The 27796-nt window shown below is 45.5% G+C and overlaps 1 protein-coding gene across 1 annotated transcript; it reads left to right on the forward strand.

Moving 5' to 3' along the window:
- The first annotated feature begins 388 nt into the window (after positions 1-388).
- Positions 389-27796, forward strand: FBP1 (fructose-bisphosphatase 1). Its single transcript, XM_047830106.1, has 7 exons — positions 389-833; positions 12663-12825; positions 15157-15249; positions 20803-20943; positions 24415-24552; positions 25615-25734; positions 27361-27796. Exons 1-7 carry the CDS (start codon positions 664-666, stop codon positions 27550-27552), a joined length of 1017 nt encoding a protein of 338 aa, XP_047686062.1. The 5' UTR covers positions 389-663; the 3' UTR covers positions 27553-27796.

Here is a 27796-nt window from a genome sequence, read left to right on the forward strand (position 1 = left end):
CTTCTCTGGAGGTTGGTGAGAAGAGCCAGATCACAGGCCCAGCAGGTTGGTAGAGGGCAGGGGGCAGGTTGGCAACCAGGGGGCAAGTGGGGCGGCGAGCGGCAGCCGGTAGGAGCGCGAGCGCAGACACCCGCAAGTGGCCTAGAGCGCGCACCCACCAGCCCGCCGCAGGGAGCACTAACGTAACCTGCCGAACTTCCGTTTTATAACGAGGGGAGGGGTGTTCAGGGCTGTACCTCGTGGCAGGGTCGTTGCGGGGACTCGCGGAGATCGTGCAGGTGGCCCTGAGCCCCGCTCCGCAATGTCGGAGGCCTAGGGCAGGCGGCGCGCAAGCGTGGTGAGGCGACGGCGGAGGAAGGACAGGTGGTGGCGCCTGGAGGCAGAGCCTGCGGCCGGGATCCCGGACGTCAGCCGCCGGTCGGCGTGGGCGGAGCCGCAATCTGAGCAGGGCGGAGGCCCGGGCGCGGAGGTGTTCCCGGGGGCGGGAGGCGGCAATCTGTGTCTATAGGCTCCCCTAGGACACACCGCCTGAACCTGGCCTTGGCCAGTTACGCTCCGAGTGGTGCCGACACGCTGCGCGGTTGCTCACTCCTCTCACGGCGCCCAGCCGTACGCACCTGCTGCCTGCACCTGCTGCCCACCCCGCCGCAGCCCGGCCTCAGCATGACGGACCGGGCGGCCTTCGACACGGATATCGTCACCCTGACCCGCTTCGTCATGGAAGAGGGCAGGAAGGCCCGCGGCACAGGCGAGATGACCCAGCTGCTCAACTCGCTCTGTACTGCGGTCAAAGCCATCTCCACCGCCGTGCGCAAAGCGGGCATTGCGCACCTGTGAGTCAGGCCTCTGGCCATCGGGCAGCAGCGTCCTGTCTGTTCCGCTGGGGATGTGTGGTCCCCTTCCTCCTAATGCCAGCCTGCCTGTCTGTCTGACATATGGGAGTCTGTCTCTCTCTTTCCCTTTTCCTGGTAGCCTCTTTCTCCCAAAGCCTGTCCAACTGCACTTATGCCCTGGCTTCCCTCCCTTGAGCTTGGGGGTGCCCCAAGGTGGGGGGGACCTGGCTCACAGTCCACAGCCGTCTCCATTCTGCAGCCCTCTCCTCTGGGCTGAGCAACCTGCCTTTGCGCCCACTCTCCGCCTCTCCCTGGTGAAACTGGCTAGCCAGGCTGAGCACCTGGCCTGCCCACCATACCCAACCGGGCCTCCTACAGGAGAGTGCTGGCGCGAGTGCCTCCTTTCCCTTTGTCTTCTTTGACCTCCTTCACTTCCTCTGGAATTGGGGTCCCAAGCTCAGGTTTCTGATTTAGTAGTACCTCCCTGACCCTAAACAAGTCCCGTTAGGAAGAAAGGAAACCCAAGGTAGGCTGGGAGGAAGCCTGCATGCCCAGAGCTCCCAAGAGTAGCAATGATTGTGAGCAAAGGGCTGCTATAGGTCTGGGGTGTCTGAGAGTCTGCATTTCCAAGAAGCTCTGCGGTAGGTGGTGCAGATGCTGAGAATCTGCACATCATGTTGTGTGTGTAGCAGAGGAATCATGGGACATGGGATTCAAAGGGCGCCTTTTTATGAGGCTTTTGTAAGTAACACAGATACCCTTCGGTTTACTCTGGTGTGCACAGGTACTTTATATTTAGATTGGTCCTTGCCTTAGCTGAGATGTCCCTGGGTTTTCAGACTGCCCACACTGCTTCCTAATGTTTCCTACACTTAGGAATACTGTAAAAATGTGTATGATGCTCATAGCTGATCTGAAAAAATATAATGTGGACGACCTGGATTCCTTTTCTAGTGAGCTGTTTGGCTTTGGTCCCATACAGTGGGTTGGCAGAGCTAATTCTTAAAAAAAAGGGGGGGGGGTGTGTGTCGATCACATTTATTCAGATGATAAGCAGAGACGGGCCTTGCTGGGATTGGAACAAGTATGTTAGGAAGGTGGTGGTTCCATTACTATTTCACCTACAGCCACTCTTAATATGTTTCTAAGGAGCCTTTGTTTTAGGAAATACTCAGTTAACATCTTCGTTCAGATTTAATTTACAAGTATAGGTGCCCTCACCACCTTTCTTGCCTTTGAGGACCAGGGAGCTTTGTGAAAAAGGGTGCTTGGCATTTCTTGTATTATTTAAAAAACATGTCAGTACCTTTCAAAATCCTCAAAAGACTCAGAAACCCAAGATGTGCTCTGATGTGTATCTTTCTCACCTTTAAAATAGCCTCAGCCTTAGAGGGACCTGGACAAAAGGGTGCTAGATAAGAGTGTATATTTAAAAAAATTTTTTTTAACGTTCATTTATCATTGAGACAGACACAGAGTATGAGCAGGGACACAGAATCGGAAGCAGGCTCCAGGCTCTGAGCTGTCAGCACAGAGCCCGAGGCGGGGCTCGAACTCACAAACGCGAGATCATGACCTGAGACAAAGTCGGACGCTTAACCGACTGAACCACCCAGGCGCCCCTAGAGTGTGTATTTTAGACCAGATAGTTGTAAATACCAGATTTAAAAAAATATTGCTGTTGTGGGGCGCCTGGATGGCTCAGTCTGTTGAGCGTTCAACTCTTGATCTCAGTTCCGGTCTTGATCTCAGGGTTGTGAGTTCATGCCCCACATTGGGCTCTGCGTCAGGCGTGAAACATACTTGAAAAAAATATATTGCTGTTATTACTATAAGCTACCTAATAAGTTGTACTCCTTGACAAAACTTCAAATCACTCAAAAGAACACAAGGGAAAAAGTGAAACCCATCTCATATCCATTTCTTGGGGTATCAACTATTAATAATTTACTGGTTATCTTCCCAGATACTTCTTTATACTCATACAATTTTATATATAGATATGTATTTACATATATATATATATATGTAATATAGCAAACAAAATGGCATCACACTTAATATATTCTTCTGTAGTTTGCTCCCATCATTTAACATATATAATGAAAAGCCTTCAATGTCAGGACATATAAATCCACCTCCTTCTTTTTACCTGTTGTGTAGTGTTTCATGAGCTATTTAGTGTATCATGGGCTATTTAACCCTTCCTCTATGGTAGGGCATTACACAGGTCTTTGTTTCAAGCAGTGTTGTACCTATGGAATAGGGGTTGATGCCTGGTTGTGTGGGTAGTTGACAGGGGAGGACCAGGAACTTGGACACTTCTGAACCCCTGTGGGAAAATAAGAACTTGGTATGACATGGTCAGTTGGGCAGGCAGCAGTAAGACAAGATCTCAAGCCAGGCCTCCAAATTACATTCATTATAGGCTTTGATGAAAAGGCCGTGCCTGCAAATAACTTGTTACTGCTGAAGACTTGCCTTTAGGAGGGCATGTACCCAGAGGAATAACATGATTGCAAATTTGCAGGAACCTCACAGAAACCATTTTATAGAGCTCAGTCATGTCTCACCAGGGACACATCAGTTTAAAAGTAGAGCCTGGAGTGCGATATCTCTCTTGCTCTCTCTCTTTGTCTGTCTCTCTCTCTTTCAACTGATAGTTGCTGTTGTAGCCAGCTTCATTGTAGTTGATAAGACATTCATAGAATCACAGAGTTTTGAAAGACTCAAGTCACCTAGTCTAGCCCCTCTTTGTACAGATGAGGGCCCTGAGGGGGGGGGGGGAGTGGGAAGGGGAGGGCTGAGGGCTGAGGGTGAGGTGCATAGACCTGTTGCCCAGGCTGGGAGTCTTTTTACCACGTGTCTCTGACTTTATTTTCCCCAAGTCAGTTAAAGCTCATCTGACTCTAAACCTTACCCATTAATTTTATTTTTGATGCAAATTAAGAATTGTACCTCAAGAAGCCATTGTGCTTCTAGAAAACCTGTTCTTGAAGGCTTATCTCTGTGCTTCTGCCTCCCCTCCATCCATTCTCTGGAGGGAAGGTAATGACATTCATACAAGGGGCAACCCACCTTCTGTTCTCCCAAGGAGAACAGTCAGCCTGTAAGTGGATCTGATGAATTTATGGTTCAAACTGAAGTGATTGCTCTTGTCTTTGTTTTCACTCCTTTGGGAGAAAGTGGTTCTCCAGTGGTTTAGGCTTTTGCTTAAGGCATATGAAGTTGATTTCCCTTTGTACGTGTTTCCAAATCATTGCCTGAAGAATTCGCTGGTTCTGTTTAATTCAACAGAACGTTATTGAACACCCACAATGTGCAGAATTCTAGGAGAGATTGAGGGATGAGAACAACAGAGAGTTTATGCTGTAAGACAAGTATAGAATTAGTTACAAAACACAATAGAGTTCCTGAAAGATGCTTTCATAGAGATGCCAAAAATACAATGTGGATGGATGCAAAGGATTGTGGGTCACTGAGATGGGCATTGGCAGTGAGCAGGGAAAGATGATCCCAAGTCCTGATGGCTAGAGAGCATTTTGAGGTGAGCAGTTGTGTGAGGGAAGGTAAGCAGTGGTGGGAAGATATTTCTGGAGAATGTGCTCATTTAGTTTGACTAAAGCAAGGAGCACATGTGGTGGGGCATTTGTGGATGTTAAATTTGAGTGTGTTGGGAGCATCCAATGGCAGGGGTGAATATATTTTGCAGGTGTATGCAAAGGGGAGAGAGTGAGTACAAGTTGTTGAGTGGGTCAGTGGCATGATTAGCAATTAATCTGGGGAAGATATGGCTGGAAGTCTAGACTTGGAAGGCAGCTGAAATATTGGGAAAAGCCATTGAGGGTGGGGAGTGAGGAAAGCACTGAGCTGAGCTGGAGCATTGGAGGGGAGTGGAGAGAGACCCCAGGGAAGTCTTGAGTGTGGATTGGGTGAGAAAGGGCAGTGAGGTTCTCAAAGAGAAGTTTCTAGCAATTGAGAGTAGGGCCATGCCATCCAAAAACAAAGCAAAACAAAACCCCAAAACAGAATTCCAAAGCAGAAGCTGGTTTTAGAGGCTGGGGATGGATGAGAAGGTGATTTCAACATTTTGGAAACGTTAAACTTGTTATGTTGGAGCGCTATCCAGTTGGAGGTGTTGTTCAGCCTGCTGTTGGATGGGCTGTGTGGGATTAGGGCAAGAAATCCTGCCTCATGGTTTGGCCACTGGATTTTGGCACCTTTGCCCTGAGGCAGAGAGGAAGAGGGGAAGAAAATCAGGACTGGATTTAACAGAACATGCAGGAGTTCAGAGCATGTTTTGGGGAGCAGTGGAGTTGGGCTTGGAGTCCTGCTGTGCTATTCAATTTCTGTGAGGATTTGGGCAATTGATGGAATATCTCAGAGCCTCAGTTTTCCCACTTATAAGATGGAGACCACTGTTTTTCTTCAACCTCAGAACGTTGTGTAAGGATGAATTGAGTTCATTAAACAGGTACCAATATTGTCATTACTTTGTTAGGCTGAAGATTATTATTATTTTTGTTATAAACTGGTATGTCTTTCTGTTTTGCCTTTCAATCCATAGTAGTTACCCATGTGCACTCATACATTCCCAGGCATGTATTTCAGGATGGAACGTTATATATTAGAGCAACGTTGCACCATCAGGTCGATTACAGGAAACCTCCTATACTGCTCATGTGGTACCCAGAAAAGTTGCTTTAAAAAAATTTTTTCTTAATGTTTATTTTTGAGAGAGAGAAAGAGCACAAGCAGGAGAGGAACAGAGAGAGAGGGGACACAGACTTCAAAGCAGGCTCCAGGCTCTGAGCGGTCAGCACAGAGCCCGATGTGGGGCTTGAACCCACAAACTGTGAGATCATGACCTGAGCCAAAGTCGTACACTTAACCGAGTGAGCCACCCAGGTGCCCCAATAGGACTTAAAAAAAAATTTTTTTTTAATGTTTTTATTTTTGAGAGAAAGAGATACAGAGCACGAGTGGGGGAGGGGCAGAGAGAGGGAGACACAGAACCCAAAGCATGCTCCAGGCTCTGAGCTGGCAGCACAGAGCCTGATGCGGGCCTCGAACCCACAAACCCTGAGATCATGACCTGAGCCAAAGTTGGACGCTCAACCAACTGAGCTACCCAGGTGCCCCATAAAAGTTGCTTTTATATATGGGGTTCTCTTGGTTGTTTGATGGAAAAAAATAATAAGGAACTTCAGTTTTAATTTTGGAATTACAGATCTGTTAACATGTTTATTTTCAAATTTGCAGAATTTATGATATTGAATTTTTCAAACTTTATCAGATTTATTTTATATTTCTTAAATTATCTTCTCCTTATTACCAGAGAGTGAACTGTAACTTCCTTTCCATACCAGAAGCACAGCCAGTCACAGGGAATCCTATTTGTCTGCTTTTGACTGGCAGGAACCCAAGCGAAGGTTGGGGTTTGCGACTTTTGAACGCTGTTCTGGTTGGCATCTCTTCTTCAACGAATTTCTTTTTCTTTTTCTTTTTTTTGCTCCAAGCATTTGTGTCAAAGTTTTTTTTTTTTTTTAATGTTTATTTTTGAGGCGGGGGGAGGGGCGGAGAGAAAAAGAGGGAGACACAGAATCCCAAGCAGGCTCCAGGCTCCAAGCTGTCAGCACAGAGCTTGATGTGGGGCTTGAACTCACAGACCCCGAGATCATGACCTGAGCCGAAGTCAGTTAACCGACTGAGCCACTCAGGCGCCCTTTCAACAAACTTCCGATGTGACCCTTGGATATCCCTGTGTGGGTGAACAGTTGGTCATTTACCTCAGAATCAATCAATAACAGGTCTTATTACGTTCCACTGCAGTGATAAGGTGTAAATAGTAATCTGTCTTCCTTTCTCTTCAGGTGGGTGTTCTGAAAATGAGCTCTTTCATTTGGTTCTTTTGCTTGCTGTCTGCTGTCCTGTTGACGTCAGGAAGAAATGCTCTGGAGAGTTCTTCCCTGAGAGGGGTGTTGGCTCCAATCCTGGTCTCTCGGGCTGTGCTACAGAAATGTTGCTAAAGGCGGCTTTCCCCTGATCATCATAAATCACAAACTTTATGGCTGCGAAATGGCACATCCATTCTAGAAGTCATGTGTAAATTTGAAACACAATGCTAATATTTAATCCAAATGTCTAAGGCTTTTAAAATACTGGCCAAATTTAACCTATCCTTTTAAGGAGTTCCCTATTATATGAATTAAAGCAATGTAGCTTTTTCAAATTTTCAGGGAGGTTTACAGTGCCAGTGAAAGCAGATACTTTTCAAGTTGATTTTTGTTCCCCAACCTCCAAAAAGAGAACTCTTATGTGTCTAGGCCTTTAAAAAGGAACAATTCACAAGGACTCAAACCCTGACAGGATGCTTCCCACCCTTGAATTACTTAGACTGCAAGGCCAACAATTTGAATAAAAATGGAGTGCATTTGAAGGTATTTCAAATGCAATACTATCCCCATTAAGACTCTTCAAATGCAAACTTTTGAGCACTTTCTTTTGTTGCCAGTTACCTGTAACACAGTTCTGCACTGGCTGACTTCTCAAAAGTTGCCGGCAAAACTGGTTTAGAGGTCATGGTTGCCCCTCCCCCATCATCAACTAACATTTACTCAGTGGACGCCTGTGGGGCTTGCTTGAGAACATCATGGCTGCCGTTTGGCTGCTGTGAACCAGGTGCATTGGTGGATTAACCCTCGTCCTTACAAAATGTAGAAGCAGAAACAATCCATCAGGGAATTGAGGCACCTTGATAAATACTCAGAAGCAGAGACAGAATTTGGACCCAGGTGTCTCTGGTGCAGTGTTCTTGCCAGGACCCACCTTGGTTCTTAGCGTGGGTGTATTATTTCCAAGGAAAATTAGGGATGAGAATGGAATGATACCAATTCTTGCTCACTCACCTATATATGCCAGGCTCTATTCTAAGCCTATATCAATTCATTGACCCTTGCTTCCCCCATATATTACCAAGTAGATGTACTTAATTTTCATTTTTACAGATGAACCAAAGGTTAGATTTTAAGTGACTTTCCTTGGCTGCCTTAGCCTGTGACAGAGCCAGGACCTGAACTCCAGTAATCTAGAGTCCTAGCCTGTGTGATGAGGTTTTGGGGTGACGGTGGGGTTCGGAGCTGACGGTTAAGAAAGAATTCTTGAAGACATCTTTGGTGCAAAAAAGGTGATTTTATTAAAGCATGAGGACAGGACCTGTGGGCAGAAAGCTGCACTAAGGCTGTGAAGAGTGGCTTTTTATATACTTTGGGGCTGGGCGAGGTTATGTCAAAAGGGAAGTTTCCAAAGAGATTTTCATATGCTAAAGACTCACAGATTACTGGAGGCCTAGCTATTGTCAGGCCAAGGTTGTTCTTCCCTCTAGCAAAGTGTTAACATTGAGACCAGTAGGGAGTTCCTGGAGAAAGTTTTACTCTGCCTGCCTCAAGTATCTGTCAATGGGCTGTAGGTTATATGGAGATTCAATTTTATCTGCCATTTTCTTCCTTCCTTTGTTCTCCCACATCACTATGGAGGAGAGGGTGGTGTTGGGGTTCCAGGAAAGGGAGTCTATAGGTTTCTGGAGATTTAGGCTATTGATAAAATTGCCTTTTTCTTGTAATTGACTAAGAGATTTGTAAACTGATGGAGACTCTGACCAGTCCAGCCATCTGTTTTCTGTCCTTTCCTTTGTTGTTGGGCAGCCAGGATTGTCTGAGGAATGTTACACATATCCTGCCTGGGGAAGGCAGGGGTAATGCTACTTGGTGCTTGCCCCTCAGCTTGACTTATGCTCCCTCATCACGTGGAGTTAAAGCCCATGATGTGTTCCCTTTCCCTCTGTGATAACTTGCATTTAGGAAAAGCTTCTTTGGCAGATCAAATGACTAGCTCGGTCACAACTGATGACCCCATCTCTGCATGATCAGTGCCCAACTGAGTCCTCTGTGTGGGGTGAAGGGTGGAGCTCAGCCTAGAGGTTTACAGCTTGCTTAGGGCAACCCATTTTTTCACCTTTTGGCTTGATTCTCTTTCTCCACTGATCATAAGGCATAGTTGGACTCTGGAAGGCTTTTTTTGACAGAGTTGTATTATAGTTTCCCCACAACCTTGCAGCCTCATTTGCTGCCTGATTCTGGCCCCAGGGAACTGCATATTGGGAACTGATGTAAGAAAGAGCCTGGTGGTGTGTGAAAGGGTAGTTGGTTCCATGCCCTCCTGTTCACAACAGCTAGCACGAAAGTTGCTTCTACACCAGGCTAGGCTTCTGGCCTCTGCTGGGCTCTTCTGGAACCTGTCTAGAATTCTGGTTTGGGGAACACAGTTGATTCACTTTCCAAGCCCTAGTTAAAGTGGCCGGGCAGAGGCATGGGCCGCCTCACTAGAAGCCAAGGCCCACATCTGCTGTCCATCCCAAAGGCGGGGGACGCTGCTCTCTCCTTGTGGCCATCGGAATACACAGTGAAGGCTCTTTGTCATCTATCCTTTGGGGCCTTTGAGGAATGATGACTGATCAGAAGGCAGACATTTCTTGTTTCAAGAGGGTTTCTGAAAACTTGGGAGAAAATAAGCTCCATGTGTTGTTCAGCTAATTAGTTCCTTGAGGGTATTTCTGAGGACGTTTCTCCTCTGTCAGAGTTGCAGGAGCCCTGCATGCTTCTGGCTTTTCATTGGGCTGTGGAAATGTGTTCCCTCAGGGACATCTTGCAGCTCTTCTGAGGGCCCCCCCCTGTGGTGTGTTGGGGAGAAGCCCGACTGAGCATTTGTCCTGCCTGGCTTATCATCCCTGAGCGGAATAATGCAGGGGACAAACACAAGTCAGGGTAACTTTGTGTGCTAAGACAAAACGCAAAGAACACCCAGTGATAGGATATGAACTTGGTTGTAATTACTATCAAAGCGGCAGTCTGGGAACTCATTATCCTGAGCCCTGATTCTACCTCAGAATCACTTTCCTATGCCTTTATAAAAGACTTTCTTAAACACCAGGTGTCACCAGGGGAAACCCTGCCACAAGATGACCTAAGAAAGTTGTAAAGTACCTGAATTTTGAGTTTGAGGGGCCTAGAACATTATATCTCCATATATTTTGTTTTCATGTTTCACAAGCAACTGGAGGATAGTTGGGAAAGGGTCCTTCTCGTTAGAACAGAGGAGGGACCCTCGATGGCGTAAAGAGGAGAAAGGGAAAGGTAACCACCCAACCTTGCAGGGAGTTGGAGCCAGAGAGGTGGCCAGTTACCTGCACTGGTTTGGCAGGGAACATGGCCATTTCAGTGCCAGGTGTAGCACGTGTCCCCAGAGTGTTATATGGCGTACCTGACACCCATTACAGAGAGGTGGTGTCACCCGCTGTGACCCAGAGCAGGAGCTTAACACTCGGGGCAGCAGTGAGGAACCAGGCTGGTGGTCTTGACCATCCCAGAGCACTTACTGTTTCTTGTTTGTCTCACTCACTTGAATATAAGCTCTATGAGGGCAGTGGTCTCATCTGTCTTGCTCCACACTGTACCCCCAGCACTCAGAACATCTCCTGGGGGCATGATAAATATTGTGAAATGAATGGACACTCACACGAACCTCTAGGAAGCCTTGGAGTCTGACTCTTCTTCCCCCATACTGCTGGACGAGGTACCTGAGCAGGTGGGACATAGGCCGAAGTGTGAAATAGGCCTTTCCCATGCCTACCTCAGGTGCCTCGTCCCTCTGCCCCAGGCTTCCAGGCCTCTGTGGAGCTGTCCCCATAGGCCTGCCCCTCTGGAGACCGTGCCAGTGGCTTTCCCCGGCATTCTAAGGCGTGGAATGACCTTGAAAGTCCATTGCTCCTATACTCATTCCTTCAGGCTCAGGTTTCTGCTCTCCTGGGTGTATGCCATTCATTCATGCAGCAAGTGTTTATTGAGGACCTACTATGTGCTGGAAGCCGGGACACAATGGAGGAAAACATACCCCTGTCGTCCTCCTCACAGGAGTGAAGGATAAACCATCCATGCTAACATGATGGGGGATGAAGCCTGGGGGCTCTCCGAAACCCCCCCGCTTCCCCTCAGCAGGTGCAGATCCCTAATGAGGGCTCCCTTGAGAGAGCAACCAAGATAATTAACATTTTTTCTTACTACTACATGCCAAAGGCTGTGCTAAGCCCTTTGTGTGCCTCATCTCATGGAATCCTCTAGCACCGCACAAGGTATCACTGTCCTCAGTGGGCTCATGCACCAAAGGAGGCACAGAGAGGAAAGCGACTTGCAGAGGTGAGGTGTGAGCTGGGTCTCTGTTAGAGAGCTCAGGTTCCTTTCCACAGCCTGTTTCCCTGCCTGAATTCATAGTGACTTTAGAAGGAGCAGCAGTGAGGGCCAGTGGGGCTAGGGAGGGAGGTGTATTTGGGTTGGTGGCCCTGCCAAGCCCCTCTCATTCCACCCAGAATCTGGCTGCCTTCTGTCTCCAGCAGCATCGGCCTCACCGTTGAGGTGAGAGAAAGATTATGTGGGGAGAGGACCCAACGCCTGGACCACGGGCTACAGCTGTGGGTCTGACAGATCCCTCGGTCTTTGACTCATGAATGAGGAGCGACACGGTGGGAAGGGTGGCAGTGGGCAGAGGGCTGGTGGGATGAGACACCATCCCCAGGTGGGCAGGTGAATGACATTGAGGCGGCACTAATGGTGGGCTTGCTGGGAAGCCGGAGTTACCTTCTGGAGACGGTCAGGCCAGGTCAGGCCAGGCCAGGCGTTTTGGGTGGCACGGTTCCCAGTGTTGGCTCAGGTTTGTCCGTCCAGCCAGAGACATGTGAGTTCTGTTTAGAGAAAACGCATTTGCATGAGTTGAAGCAGGGGCTCCTGGGACCACCGGTTCCCAGGCAAGTGCTCCTGGCAGCCTCAGCAAGGGCTGCCACTGTGTCCCTTGTCACCCACTCTCAGCTGTTTGGTGGTGTCTTCAATGCTCCTACTTGCCCTCCCCACACGCAATCTCTTCTCTTGGACTGTGCATTTTCTCCAAAACGTTTCCCTCTTCTCAGTGTTCCTGCTCAACACCGGGCTAGAACAACCTTCCTCTTACTTCATTCTAGCAAACTAGGCTGCATTTTGCACAAGCCACTCCGCTTCTGGAATTCTGCAATTACTGACTTACAGGTACCTTGAAAATAAAGTAGAAACTCCAGATTTTCCACTTCCTGCAGCTTCTCACTTCTGCTCTGCTTCTCTGGTTCAGACAAGCCTGTTGCTGTCTGGGTGTGAGCTTCCTTCTCTATAAAATGAGGTGATGCGACCAGTCAATATTTTCTTTCAGGAGCTTTACAGCTCTAAAATCATAGCATCCCTTGTCTTTGCACATATCTAAGGCTCCCTGCCCCTCCCCCCCCCCCCGAAGTTTCCCTTGCCTGCTGTACCTCTCAGCAGATTCATTCTGCATTAAACCTGTGCTTCCAGGAGGTAAAGATTGGTTTTGGGGGGAAGTGAGAAAGATCAGTCTTTTTAATATATAAAGCACAGATATACACTATATTTGTAGTATTCAAATTAAAATTTCATGGAGGAGTGTGATTAGGAAAAAAAGCTAAAAAGCCTTCTTAGGGGCCATTAAAAAACGGTTGAGAAACATGGATGTAACCACAAACGTGTGCTGGGAAACTTGATAGGTACTGGACAGATGAATAATCCAGGGAGATGACCGTTCTTCTTGTTTTTTGTTTTTTTTTTTTTTCCTCCCAAACCATGTGTCTTCCTTCCTGTCTTCTAAATCCTACTAATACCCGTTTCCAATGGGTTTATAGGTGCATTAGCATATTCTGGTGGTCATGGCTTATATTTTTGTGGCTTTTCTTTCCTCTAGCTATGGAATTGCTGGCTCTACCAACGTGACAGGTGACCAAGTGAAGAAGCTGGATGTCCTCTCCAATGACCTGGTTATTAACATGTTAAAGTCATCCTTTGCCACCTGTGTTCTTGTGTCAGAGGAAGATAAGCATGCCATTATAGTAGAGCCTGAAAAAAGGGTGGGTCTGCATTTCTACTGTTGAGGGGTTCAATGTAACCATTTTCTTCCTAGCTTTATAAATGGCTCCACTTGTTCAGCCAAGGTGGATTCCTAGGAATCATCCTATCTTCTTCTCAAACCATCAGTCATCATTCACAGACTGCACCTCACTTCTGTATCTGAAATTTACTGTCTACACCCTAGTTCATGCCAATACCACCCCACCACTGAACTCATACATTGGAGAGACTCTTATGTACTCCTACTCATCCCCAACCCTAAATTTTTGTTGTCATGTTCAAGGCTCTTCAAAGTCTGGCTTCTGTTAACTACCTCTTTTGCTTCATCTCCACCCACCAAATAGCCAACCTTCACACTCACCTTTCTTGCCAATTTAAACTGCTCAGGTTGCCTGGGTGGCTCAGTCAGTTAAGTGTCTGACTCTTGATTTCAGCTTAGGTCATGATCTCACAGTTCGTGGGATCAAGCCCCGTGTGGGGCTCCATGCTGACAGCATGGGGCCTGCTTGGGATTCTCTCTCTCTCTCTCTCTCTCTCTCTCTCTCTCTCTCTCTGCCCTTCTCCCACTTGTGCACTCTGTCTCAAAATAAATACACTTAAAAAAAACTGCTTTCAATTCCTATCGCTGATTTATGCATTATAATCTATTTGGATCCCATTGATTTGATTGCTTCTTGAAGGCATTGATGGGTTATATTCTTTTATGTATCCCAGCATCTTGCCTGGCAGCTTGTAGGGGCTCAACAATAAATTGTTGTTGAAGAAGTGAATGAAAGAGTATAGCCAGTTTTTGAAGAACAGCAATCATGATTTGAAAAAAAACCTTTTGAGATGTGATGTGCACTTATATGGGCTTTCTGTCTTTCCCTGTTTGAGATGAACTGGCGACAGGAAGGAGTAGCATTAGAAAAAAGCAACTGGAGGATTAATTTAAAGAGGTTGGCTGCTACCCAGTTTTGACCTTTATAAGAGGGGTGGGAAGCCATATCGGATTAACTTGTTTTACATCATTCCTAAAATACCACTTCATGTCAGATTCAAAGTTCATGTTTTTCTCTGCTGGGCTTCTCAAGGTACTTGGCAGTTTTAGGCATGTGGATTGAATTTTGTGTTTAATATCCTCTATCAGTTACCTCAAACTTCCCTGACTGTAACATGCCTTGATAATAGGCATGTTTCTGTTTTCCAGATGACAGCTTCCTCTGCATCAGCCAGGGTGATTTGTTAAGAGCAATAGGTCAGGGAATCAGAGAAACCTCTTAATTTGATGCAGAACGTTTAAAAACCACATCTTAAAGTGGTGGATTTGGAGATGGAAAATCCCCAGTGGTGTACTGGTAAACTTTCTCCCTCCCTCTCTCTCTCTCTTTTAAAAACAAATTTTTTTTTTTAACATTTATTTATTATTGAGAGACAGAGTGTGAACAGGGGAGGGGCAGAGAGAGAGGGAGACACAGAATCAGAAGCAGGCTCCAGGCTCTGAGCTGTCAGCACAGAGCCTGATGCAGGGCTTGAACTCATAAACCGCAAGATCATGACCTGAGCCGAAGTTGGACGCTTAACTGACAGAGCCACCCAGGCGCCCCTCTCTCTCTTAAAAAAAAAAAAAAAAATCTCTGATGTGTAGCACATGCCAATTTCAACTGTGTCAATACTCCCATAGTTTATTTCAAGCTACCAACATGACATCACTGAAAGCACAGTTGGGAAGAGATGTGCACCATTAGCTCTTGGGCACCCATAGGGACCAGCTCCAGCACACCGCTGAAAATCCAGTTCAAAGAGTGACATTTTGATAGTCCAACTACCACAGAGAGTTATGCCCTTTGGGAATCACAGTAGGGATATTGCTGAGAGCTCTGTGCGCTATAACCTCAAGTATCATTATTTATCTGCACGAGAAGATTTTTTACAGATCTTAATTCTGTCTTTGCTTCACCTAAGGAATTGTTACGTTTTTCCCCCTTATGAATAAAGAAAAATAAGTGACTAACCTTGTTTCTTTTTTTCCTCTGGCTGCCAGGAAACTCAAACCAAAATCATGATCCATCTGTATCAACAGTGTAGGAATTTTTGACTTATTTATCTGTATTTCATCATTTTCATCTAGACCTGTTATTCTGTGTTTTCTTTGCCTAATGATCTTTTGGGATGTATACTTTGTTGTTGTTTTCATTCTGTATGCCACCTTATCCCTTCCATGACAGAGGATAAATGACTCACATTTCTTGAACTTTCCCCTAGAGTCCCTTGTTTTATCCCCTTAGTGTATTCTTGTTGTTTTGCTATAATTTTAAAAGTAAAGTTGTATTTCCTTTTTCTCTGCTCAGGGTAAATATGTGGTCTGTTTTGATCCCCTCGATGGATCTTCCAATATTGACTGCCTTGTGTCCATTGGAACAATTTTTGGCATCTACAAAAAGGTAACATGTAATATGTCAAGCCCCTTGGTTGAGATAAAAAGAAAAGTTAAGGTTGAGCACCCAGTACTATTTTTCTATGGGTGAAGCTGTCAGAATGTATATCATGAAACTGGGAGGCTTGAAATGGGTTTGTATCTCAAGTTCCCACTTTTCCAGCATTAACGTCTTGATGATGATCCATTAAGTCGTTTAAAAGAAAATATAGGAAAACATGGGTGGGTGGGGAGAGAAAGCTATTTCTCTCTTTTAGCTATATCTTGCTTTCTTTTATGAGGGAAAATGAGAATAAAAATAAGGATCAATATAGATTTGTCACAGTGATCATACTATGTGAACTGAGAATTATATATACAACAATAAAGTAATAGTTATGTCAAAATTGTCCTTTAAAGACCCTGAATCAGGAGTCTGCAAACCATGACTCCCTGGGGCCAAATCCAGCTCATTGCCTGATTTGTATGGCCTGTGAGAAGAAAATGCCCCTTTGCATTTTTATTTTATTTAAAAAAAATTTTTAAGTTTATTTATTTATTTTGAGAGAGACAGAGATAGCACGAGTGGGGGAGGGGCAGCAAGAGAGGGAAAGAGAATCACAAGCAGGCTCTGCACTGCCAGCACAGAGCCCCACGTGGGGATCGAACCCACAAAGCTGTGAGATCATGACCTGAGCTGAAACCAAGAACCAGACCCTTAACAGACTGAGCCACCCAGGCACCCTAGCCCCTTTTGCATTTTTAAATGGCTGAAAAAAAAATCTAAACATTTTGTGACCCATGACATTCATATAAAATTTAGTTTTCACTGTCCATAAATAAAGTTTTAATGGCATATGGTCAACTCGTTTGCTCACATATTGCCCTTGGCTGATTTTGAGCTGCACCAGCAGGGTAAAGTAGTTGTGATGGCGATTGTGATGGTGAAGCCTAGAATGTTTACCCTCTGTCCCTCTGTGGAGGGTTTGCTGCACACTGGTACAGCATGGGGCCCCAGACTCCTGGCCTGGGTCTCTCGCTTATGTGAACTGGGTGGGTAACTCTACCTCCAGAGCCTCTCTTTCCTTCTTTTTTGGTGTGTGTGTGTGTGTGTGTGTGTGTGTGTGTGTGTGTGTAATAACTCAAGTACACAGACTGGTAAAAAATAGAATGGGTCCCCATTGCCCATCATAAACATTATGAAATCTAAAGTATGTCATCTTGACTTCTGCCCCTCTTGTTTATTTTAGAAATAAAACCTTTGTAAAGCCTGAGCCCATTCCTTCATCTCAGTGGATGAGGCAGCTTCATTCAGCTGACCTCTGAGTTTCCTCCCAGCTTTCCTGTTCGGGAGACAGAGGGAGGCCACAGCTTGAGAGGCAGGACCACAGTTTGCACCTTATTTCTCAGAGTGATTTGTCTGGTGTTGCACATAATCTCCTTTTGAACACATGGAAAGTAGGACCACCGTGGGATGGTTTTCTTTCATCATTGGTGTGGATTTTGGTTTTCTGTCTTGGCTGAGAGGCAGATCCACATCAAAATCAGTTTGGGTAATAGAGGATTCTAATGCTCATAACAAAAAGGCAAAGGCAACAACTCAGTTATTTTCCAAGTCATACCATGAAACACACATTCCTATTATAGACATGGAGGGAGGTAGTTTTTACCTATCAAGTATCGAATCCACAGTAGAGCAAGAGAGGTTTCTGCAAAATTCTTCCTATGATGGTAGACTCCTTCCTGGTTAATGACTTCACCAAAACTAAAGGAGTGTTGATGTTTGCCAGCCACAGTCTCTATCTCAAAACCCTAAATAAAGACTCTTTTAAGGAAAGAAAAAATCCCTAGAAAACTGAGAGCCAGAAAACTAGCTATCAACCAAAAAAAAAAAAAAAAAAAAAAAAAAAATATATATATATATATATATATATATATATATCAAAGCAGCTTGCAACAGCAGCTTGAATGATGAATGCTAAAACTCAACAACAGGTCTCCATGCTCTTAAGAAACCTGAAGTGGCTCTCTTAAAAGCCAAAAAAAAAAAAAAAAAAAAAAGAAAAGAAAAGAAAAAAAAGAAGAGAGTGACACCTGCCTTTATGTCATTTCAATTTTCAAACATCTTATTGATTCTTTGAAACCATTTGAGGGCTTGGGGTGGGGGGTAAACATCCACGTGTCTGATACTTCAAGTGACACATTTACTGCTGTCAATGTGAGCTGTCAGCCCAGAGCCTGATGGGGGGCTCAAACTCACCAACTGTAAGATCATGACCTGAGCTGAAGTCGGACATTTAACCAACTGAGCCACCCAGGTGCCCCTCATTTGGCCTTTTAAAGCATCAGAAAATAAGGTTGTTTTTGTTTTACATGTTTGGAAATGGCTTTCCTGCCCTGCCCTGTCCTCCTTTCCTTTAAAAAAAAATGTTTTTAAGCTAAACGTGTTTCATATGAGATGGTTTTGGAAATATCCAGTCCCCACAACTAAATGTAGTTTCACAAGTGCTCGGGCAGTTTCAGAATCCAATTCAAGTCCTTTGAGCACAGGGAGACTTATTAATTAATAGCCATATGGAATGCAGCTTCCTAACACTGACACTTACCAGTTCTATAGGACCTTGGGCAAAGTAACTAACTCTCTGTACCTCTTGTTTCCTTATCTGTAAAGGGGAGGTACTGAAACTTAAAAATAATGCCCCAAAAATAGTATCTGGCACAAAAAAGTGTTTGATAAATGTTAGCTATTAATATTACTTGGTTTTTATGTGAACATTCAATGGAAAGTATCAGAACTCAAACTAAAGAACGGAATGAAAAAAGGGAGGGAGTGAGGGAAGGAAGGAAAGTAGAAGAAAATTATTGGTTCTCATAAGTAGAAAGCCCAGTGGATAGATTTGCTTCACGTGCAGCTGCATTCAAGGACTCAGACCATGCAACCAGGAGACGCGTCCTCTCCATCTCTACTGCGCTCCTCCTCTCTGGTGGCAAAACAGCGCTTAGCAAATCCAGGCTCACACCCATTCCTCTCAATTAAGTCGAGCAGAAGATGGAAGCCTCTTTTCCAACAATTGCAATAAGAATGTCATCTCATTGGGTCTGATTGGCTTGGCTTTGATCACCTGGCCATCCCTCAACCAATCACTATGGCTTGAGGCATGTGATGATTTTGTTGGCCAGGCCAGGGTCATGTGCCCCCCCTGAGAGCTGAGGGCCCGGGAGTATGTTAAGGAGATTAACAGTGAGTGCAGTTATCAGAAGGATTGTGGTTGCTGACCAGGCAAAACTTACCCATGTTCACTAGTGATTATAAACCCCTTGAGGGCAGGGGCTTTGTTTTATCTATTTTTTGTAGGCTAGGTTGTCTAGTGTAATAGTAAATGAACAATATTGGCTGAGTTATGGGGGACTCTCAAATGCCTGTGAGCCCTTCCAAGGAGGGTTTGGCTGCCCCTCTGAGGGAAGACCAGATAAGTGACAAGATAGCATAGCTCCACTCTTGCCTGATATTCTCTTCCACTGCCTTAAGTCTCCAGACTCCATGATGTCTTCCTCATGAAGTGGTGTGGAGTAAAACAAACCCATACCTGCAGCAGGTGGGGGCCTGGGATAGGTAGTGAAAGGGAGGGTCTAGAGACTTTCTCTAATTTTGCCTAGGGCTCATCGGTGGGTCCATGAGCATCTGCATGGGAATGTGATGGATCCCTTGGAACAAAGGCCTTCACTGCTGGGGTTTGAAGGAGGGAACCCATGCATTAGAAAGATCAGGCTAGGAAAGAATTCCTCCTAATCCATGATTCCATGGCATTATTTTCTCTGAGTGTGTGGATCATAGACAACGTGACCATTTCTTATTCTATGGAAGTCAGAGGGTAAGTTTTTCAGGTGGCGACATTTCAGGAAAAGCTCTTTACTCTTGCACTGTTGGCACAGGCAGGCACAGATGGTTCCGGGTGAGATGGATCTTTGAGGGACTTTTCTTACTGGAGAACTGATTATTTCAAGACTTTAGTGGCTCCCAGTCAACTCATTCGTTTACATATTGCTGTTACCTGATTTCTCACTGCATTGGCAGGGTTAAGTAGTTGTGATAGAGGAAAATTGGAGGACTGAGTCCTCCCCTATGTCATTGGATTTGAAGAAAGCTGGTTCTTTTTTTCAGGTTGGACACTGGCAAAATTTGGAGTTTGGGAAAACAACTCAAAATCTTGATAGCGTGATTGGTCTGTGTTTAGATGCAATGCACTGCTCTATGAACACAAACCAAACTAAATCAAATAACATGACCCAATCCAGCCAAAAAACCAACAAACCGCCTTAGTGAAAACCATTTATTAGACACAGGAGTGGGAATGAGGGGAAAAAGGAGAAAAAATGGCTTTTGGACTCTTCCTTTTTTATAAACTACAGTGCAAGAGTCATGTATGGTGCACAGTAAAATACAGATTCCCCCTTAGAAAGTCTGGCTTAGTAAGCTTAGGCTGCACCCCCAGAATACACATTTTTAATAGGCATACTGAGTGATTCTGATGCAGATGGCCTCTGGGCCACAGTGTCAAAAGTTACAGGGAAAAATTACCAGGGATGTTTTTGCTGGGATGACTTCCATCTCCGGCATTGTGATACAGATGTGTGTACTTATTTTCAGCTACTGGAATCTCTGATTGGGGAAGGAATAAATGAAATTGGCAGAAATTGCTCATTTTTTATTCTGTTTGAATCCAAGTAGAGAGTATTCGAGCTGAAAAATTTGTTTGGAGCTATTTTGAGGACTGAAGAAGCCAATCAGGTGTTAATAAAGAAGATCCCCTTAAGACGTCCCCTTCCTTAGTATCAAACTATGGTCACATGACCCAGTGGGCTATGTTTTTAATGAAAAACGAAAAGATTAGGGTGCATGTAATGTTCTAAGTGTGAGTATTGCTTTATTAAATTTGTGTAGTCGTGTGTGCATGTGCACGTGTGTTGGTACTGGTTTGTGGTGTGAGTGTATTTTTTTACTGTGGGGTGTGGTCAACAAAATGGAAAGCAACTGCCCTATCCTGGAATGACTCTGGAGAGATCTTCTAAATTCCCGTATTTCTGAGAATTGCTTGGGTGTGTGAGGCAATAGGCCACACTGCCCACTAAGGCACGCGCAGCAACTGGCCAAAGCCCACAAAATTGATTTCCTCGCCAGACTAACAGTCCTGCAGCTCAGGCTTAATATGTTTAAATAAAGATGGAGTAGGCAGGTGAAAGACATTGATGCATGTAATAAGATTAAATTAGTGGGAGCTGGCAAGGAGGCATGCTCTTTTTCGAAAGTGATAATGGAGAAATGAGGGAATATCAAATTAGTAAAATTGGAGGAGGCCCCTGACTGGAAAGAAGGATCCAGATGCAGGAAATCTGCAGTATGGGGGAAGGCTGCTGTGGTAATGTAATCAGGATATTACTGATGTGTGGAGGAAGGCCCTTCTAGGAAGATGCCCTGTTGTATTAGGAGAGTACCTTGATAATGCATCTTGCTAATGATTGAACTGGAAAAAGGAAACATAAAACAAAACAAAAACATGTTGTGTTTTCTTTCTTATCCCAGAGTTCAGCTGATGAGCCTTCTGAGAAGGACGCTTTGCAGCCAGGCAGGAAACTGGTGGCTGCCGGCTATGCCCTCTATGGCAGTGCCACCATGTTGGTCCTGGCCATGGCGAATGGCGTCAACTGCTTCATGCTGGACCCGGTGAGAGACACTGTGTGAAGTTAGGTGCTTGGCTGGTGACTGCAAATGTCTGTTATTTGTGTGGGAGGGTGAAGGGGGGTTATGTAGAGGTGGGAAATGAGGCCCACAGTGGGGCAGAGACGATGGAGTGGGGAAAGAGTGAGGGAGATGGAGGGGCACTGTGTATATCGTGAGAAGCCTACTGAGGTGAGAAATAATATTTGTCCAGAGCATAAGCGGGGGACTTTGTTCCAAGATTAATTCTTTAGAACAGACATTACCAAATGGATTCAAATGTCCACCAAGTCCAGGCAGGCCACGTAAGTGAATGCAGTGTGCTGGGGAAGGAAGACTGGGGCAATGGTGGGGAATGGGGAAAGCTAGCTGGAGAGGTCTAGCAATTGTTACTATTTGGGAATAGGGGTCCAGTCTTGCCAAGGCTTCCAATGTTTCAAGAAACACTGGATTTAAAAAATGTATGTGCTAGCCAACTAAAACACATTTATGGACCAGATAGGGCCTGTAGATGGTCTGTTTGCCACTCAGTATCTCCGTTAACTAGCTTGTTTTGCAGAGGTGAATGGGTGTCCCAATGCAGTGGCTTACATTTTTTCAAAAATAGCTACCTAATTCATTTGATGTTGTGCTCATGCATGCACACCTTCTGTGAACCCTTGAAGTTTTGATAAGGCTTTGAAAAACTCAAGGAAGAGAACTTAAAGAAGGCAATGAAGATAATTCCTCCTGCCACCTTATAGAGAAAAGCTACCTCACAAAGAGGAGTCCAGGGTGCCGTGAAAATATTAACAGTTTTAATTTGTTGGTAATTCCTTCCACATGCCTGTTAATTGGAATTATCTCTTTATTCAGGTAGATGACGGTTTCAACAAAGCAGATGAATTGGGGAAAGAAATCTCTCTAAATATCTGGCCCACTTAAAACCTACTGTTGAATGTAGAATTCAGTAGGTTGGCACGTTCATTGTGCATTTGATACAGTGCCCCAAAGGGAAAAGAACTGGGCTTATAAATACCTTTTAGTTTTCGACGAGTCCTCCTATGACAGTAACGAAACTTCATCTATTTGGTGCTTTTTGTTGACGCACTGAACACAAGGTATAGATGCCTGGCTGGCACCTGGTGGGAGACAGTTTGTTCCTGGTGAGGCCCTGGACTCTGTGCATGGCAGATGGTATAAATGAGAACGTAGGCTGCCTTGGCCCCCTACAATCTTGCACAACTGGACTTTGCCTCCTTGGAAGAACCGGTGCTTAATAGATAAACAAGGCTAAGGGAACAATACCAGATTAAGCCTCCAAATGAGGTGACCTCAGGGGAAAATAGTGGCAGAACCAGAGCAAAGTTCACCCGGAGCCCAGCGGACAGTTTCTGGAATCACTGATGTTTGCAGATTTACTGTTTTGCCAGAGATGTACTGCTTCCCCCAGACATTCTTCTGGTGACTTCTCTGTTACCTTTGAGTTGGTGGACGTGTAGAAAAAATGAAATCTTTTCTTGTTTCCAGATCGTAGACCGGTGTCTCTGGGAGTAAGTTTCTGTGTATTTGATAGTCTTTTGCCATCCTGAGACCTAATGGCCCCTCAGTGTCTGGAAGAATGGTGCATGCCTGCTGTAATGGTCCCCTGCTGGGGACACCATCTCATTAACCCACTGCTCTCTGGTGCCTGCGGGGCGAACCTCGGACCCCCTTAGCGCTTTCTTTTCATTTTGGCTGATGGTTTCTGCTAAAAATACTGAGACAGCTCTCTCTGCGTTTCCAGCAGGCTTTAACTTTCAGAAGGCTTTTTAGTCTCTTGTCTGCACTTGCAAGAGACTTTGCTCCTTCATGTCTCGCATGCTCTGGCCAGGTACCAGGGCAGGGCATCTGGAAGCATGGCTTCATGAGCTCTCGGCACCTGTTGTGTGATGGATTTGTTTTCAAGACTTTTTTTTTCTTTTTTAAAATGCTTTTTTTTTTTCTTCAAGTTTATTTATTTTTGGGACAGAGAGAGACAGAGCATGAATGGGGGAGGGGCAGAGAGAGAGGGAGACACAGAATCGGAAAGAGGCTCCAGGCTCCGAGCCATCAGCCCAGAGCCTGACGCAGGGCTCGAACTCACGGACCGCGAGATCGTGACCTGGCTGAAGTCAGACGCTTAACCGACTGCGCCACCCAGGCGCCCCTTAAAATGCTTTAAAAAAAATGTTTATTTATTTTGAGAGAAAGAGAGAGAGGGGGAGGGAGGGGGAAGGGCAGAGAGAGGGGGAAAGAATCCTAAATAGGCTCTATGCTCTCCATGCAGAGCCCAACTCGGGGCTCAATCCCGTGAACATGAGATCCTGACCTGAGTTGAGATCAAGAGCCAGTCACTCACTGACTGAGTCACTCAGGCGCCCCTCAAGAATTCTTTTCTAAATATAGTTATTTATTTATTTAGTTTTCTGATTATAAAAGAATGTTTCTACATAACTGTGGTCAGAATTTTTGGGGAAAAAAAAAGCATAAAAGGAAAAAAGAAGAATCACTCACAATGAAGCCTTTCAATGACCACTGTTAATTCCAGTCTCTTTTTCTCCTTTTCCTCATCCTTCCTGTTCTCCTTCCATTCTGCCTTCCCTCCCTCCTTCTATTCCTCTCTTTCTAGGTCAGACACACTCCCTGTCTGCAGGAACCACTCTCTGCTGGGGGGGAGGTAAACGGCTGGAGACAGGTGTATTGATACCTCCTTTCTTCCCTCTCACCTCCGTGGAACAGCCCCCTCCCCACAGGACAGGTCTTCAAGCGCCCTCTTCTCAGGACATGTAGGAGCCCCAAACAACCCTCAGTCCAGAGCAGTGGGAGTTAGGTGACACTTTCCTTCCAGATTGCCATCTCCTCTAAAGTACCTCAGCCCTAAAGGCATCAACTCAGCACTGGGACTTGGTGGCAGGACTGAGTTCTGAGAAACACTTTGCAGACCCCATCTCCTCACTGAACTCCCCTCTGGTAACCATCAGTTTGTTCTTTGTAGTTAAGAGTTTGGTTCTTGGTTTTGTCTTTCTCTCTCTCTTCTTTTTTCCTTTGCTCATTTGTTTTGTTTCTTAAATTCCACATATGAGTGGACACACAATTCTTAATCTCCCTCAGGTTTTGCTGCTGTTTTACCTATTTCTGCCCTCCCTGTTTTTGTATGGTTTCTCTCTTGTTTTACTGAAACCATTTGAAAGCAAACCCAAAAATTTTGATCCCCTAACAACATCTGCGGCAGCCTCTTCTCTTCTTTCCTTTTCGCCCACAGACTCTTCCCTTGTCCTGTTCGCTATTACTGAAGTGGCAGGCTGGGGACATAGTGTCCCAGCTCCAGGAGAAGCATCCTGTGCCCCCCAGCCTCAGGACCCCCAGCCCAGCTCAGTCCAGCTCAGCCCAGCCCAGCCCAGCCCAGCCCAGCCCAGCCCTCACACAGGCCCCTGGAGGAGGCAGCTCATCACCTCTCCCTCTCCTTCCTGTTTCCAGGCCATTGGAGAGTTCATTTTGGTGGACAGGGACGTGAAAATCAAAAAGAAAGGAAATATCTTCAGCCTCAATGAGGGCTATGCCAAGGAATTCGACCCTGCTGTCACTGAGTATGTCCAGAGGAAGAAGTTCCCCCCGGTAAGTGAGGGCTCTGGGCAAGGGCCCGTGAGTTATGCACAGATCTGTTGGTTCATGATTTAGCCTGGAGGCTAAAGGTGGCAGGGATCACAGGGCCTTGGATTCCACTGTGCACTGACCCCATGACGAAATTCCCACCTAGTCCTGGGCACTGGAACCCCTGCCCTCAGAAGTCAAAGTCCGAGGGTCCGTGTCAGCCTTTGCTACTTTCTCTTGGCAGAAGAAAATTAGGATAATAAAGTCGCCGGATGAATGAGTTCGTTAATGGCAGTAAAACATTTCACTTCTGTAGTCCCTGATCTCAGATGGCACAGAATGTGGTTCTCGTACCCAGGTGGCCACCTTGTGGTGTCCGATGGATTTCTATCCACCATCTCAAGATTAAGAGTGTCCATCTTGGCATCTTTCTGAAGAGGTTACAAATTACCAAATACAAAGAGAAGGAATGGCTGTTTATAGAGCTGGTTCTATGCAGGAATATCCAGTTTTGTCATACTCCTACTTAAATGCCACTGAGGAGGAAGCCCAGATACTGTTTGGCATTCAGGGCCTCAGAGCTGGCTCTCTTTCCAGCTTTACTATCTCTCCACCTTACCCTGGATTCCCCTCCCACCCCTGAAGCCTGCACACACGCACTGCACCAGGGTCCTCCCCAGACCCCTGGTGGACAGCATTTGCATTTGGCTTCTCTGTGTTGCCATATTTGCTTGGGTGGTTCCCTTCCCCCCTTGCCCAGCTCCTTAGCTTGGTAAAATCCTTCTCAGCCTGCAATGTCCCGTTAAAACGTATGATTTTGTGATGGCCGTCCCAACCCCATAACCAGAATCAACCCATCCCCGGTTGGGGCTTCTGCAGGTAATTTGACCTATTGTGAGATGTGTAAGAATGGGGCTATTTGTTTCTGCTCCTTGGGAACAGGATATTCCTCACATTGCCTATCACAGCCCCAAATAAGCGCCTCGTAGGTGTTCATTAAATGACTGTTGAATCAGATGAGCATAGAGGACACAGAACTCATTTTCTTTGCGGCAACCCTAATTATTGTTAATCTTAACCTTGCAGGACAACACAGCGCCCTATGGCGCCAGGTACGTGGGCTCCATGGTGGCTGATGTCCACCGCACCCTGGTCTATGGAGGGATCTTTCTGTACCCAGCTAACAAGAAGAGCCCCAATGGAAAGGTAAACAAATCCCCTGAAAGGTGATTGAGAGGCAGTGGAGTTCCTTTGCAGCCCAGGGAATTTGACTTCGGAAGAAAGAAAGATGACAGTAGCTATTATATTGCCATTGTGCCCCGCAGTAGGATGCTGAGGATATGTGTGGCATCTTCTTTCCTAGATTAAAGGTTGTCCTCATTAAAGCCAGGTGATATCAGCTCAAAATGGTCTCTTGAGAGCCCTTCCATCGCTAAAGATAAGTAATAGTGTCATGGTGAGGACGGGTGCTTCCAGTGGGTGCGTGGTTTGGCCTGGGAAAAATGAATGCCATTCATAATGTGAAATGAAACAGTTCAGCTTCATTGCCAAGGCAGAAAAATCGAATATGTATCCAAGTAAAGGTTTCCTTTGATTGCTTTCAAGAGGCATAAAATAGAAATAACTAATGAGCTGACATTGGCTGCTTGGAAAATGAAACCTTCCTAGGGAAAGAAAGACTCTCTGGGGAAACCTAGAGCTTTCAGGGAAGCCGTTACCACTGACTGCACTGGTCTAATGCCCGCAGAGTCCCGAAGCCATGGGGTGAGCTGTGCTTGCTTAACACTGGCTGAGGGATGCCCCGCTTTTCTTCTACACAGTGACAGTGTGTTTCCTTCCCAAGTATTGTCCCTTTGTTTTCCCCGATAGACAGACTGTCTTTTTTTTTTTTTTTAATGCAAGAGAAGGAATGGGAACAATAATCCCCTTAAGATAGTTAGAAGTGTATATGTTCCAGATATGTTCAGATCTCTGTTTACAGCTGGTGGTGTCCAGTTTGCTGAAGGTATTCTTATTTGCTTAAAACAGCGCCCTTGCCACAGCCACATCAGGCATCTCAGCCTGTGTGATTAGCCTGCTCCATAGCACTTTTCTTTAATGCCTCAAAAAATTGTTTCTGAACACAGATATTGAAGTGCCTCCTTTTTTCCCCCTCAATTTTGCAACTCTGGCCATGACACCTGTATGGAAATAGAGTCAGGAAACACCTGCAAAAAGCTGTCTGCTCAATAGGCAGACTGCATGAAAATGAACACAATAAAAAAGTTAATATTTAAAAGTAAATGCCAAGATGTATAACATACTAAATCCCAACCCTGAAGCCTTTGGAGAATTGTAAAAGGAACGTGCACAGCGTTGCAAACAATATCATACTGTTTGGAGGAGCCAGTCTGCTTTCCAGATGTCTGCAGCCAGACACTACCATGGATGTTTAATGCTTTTAGAATAGGCAAAGCTCCATCCAAAACACACACCGAGTCACTCATTAGGTCCAGTTTCCGTGCTATAAAGAGAAGGGAACCATCAGTTCTGCCAAAATGTCATTCAGTCCTGAGTCCAGGTGGTCTGTCTCCCATTTGCATCAGGCCATCTATTGCTGGCTCTGGCTCTGGCTTGATGAATGGCTTAATTTAACCAAATGGTTAAGTTAACCATTTGGTCTTAGAGGCAGCCTTGGGGGTGGGGGCTATTACAACCTCATAGAAGGAAAGGGAGAGTTACATGTTACCTTGGAAACTCCCACTAGCTCTGTATTAGTTTGGTATAGAACGAATCCCTTTTCTATGTAATATTTTCTGGTGTGAGGGCGCTGCTCTTGGCTCTTTTTTTCAGTTGAGACTGCTATACGAATGTAACCCAATGGCCTACGTCATGGAGAAGGCTGGAGGATTGGCTACCACTGGCAAGGAAGCTGTACTGGACATTGTTCCCACTGAGATCCACCAGAGGGCGCCAATCATCTTGGGGTCGCCTGAAGACGTGAAGGAGTTCCTGGAGATCTATAAGAAGCACGCTGCCAAATGAAGAAGTGGCCTTGCCCACACCAGAAAGAAGTGCCATTTACCTGGATCTTCTATCCCACACGGTGCTACCCCTTTCTGACTGCGCATCATACATTCCTAAACAGCAGAAATAAAAAGCATGCATATTTTCACTGTCAAATGCTGTGTAGTGCTTGGTGCTGCCTTACTATCTCAGTAATGCTATGGATGGCATGTTTTGAGTGGATAGGAGAGAAATAAACATCTTCTTTCTATTTCTAAAAAAA

The sequence above is a fragment of the Prionailurus viverrinus genome, chromosome D4 (assembly GCF_022837055.1).
Source record: "Prionailurus viverrinus isolate Anna chromosome D4, UM_Priviv_1.0, whole genome shotgun sequence".
NCBI classification, from domain to species: Eukaryota; Metazoa; Chordata; class Mammalia; order Carnivora; family Felidae; genus Prionailurus; species Prionailurus viverrinus.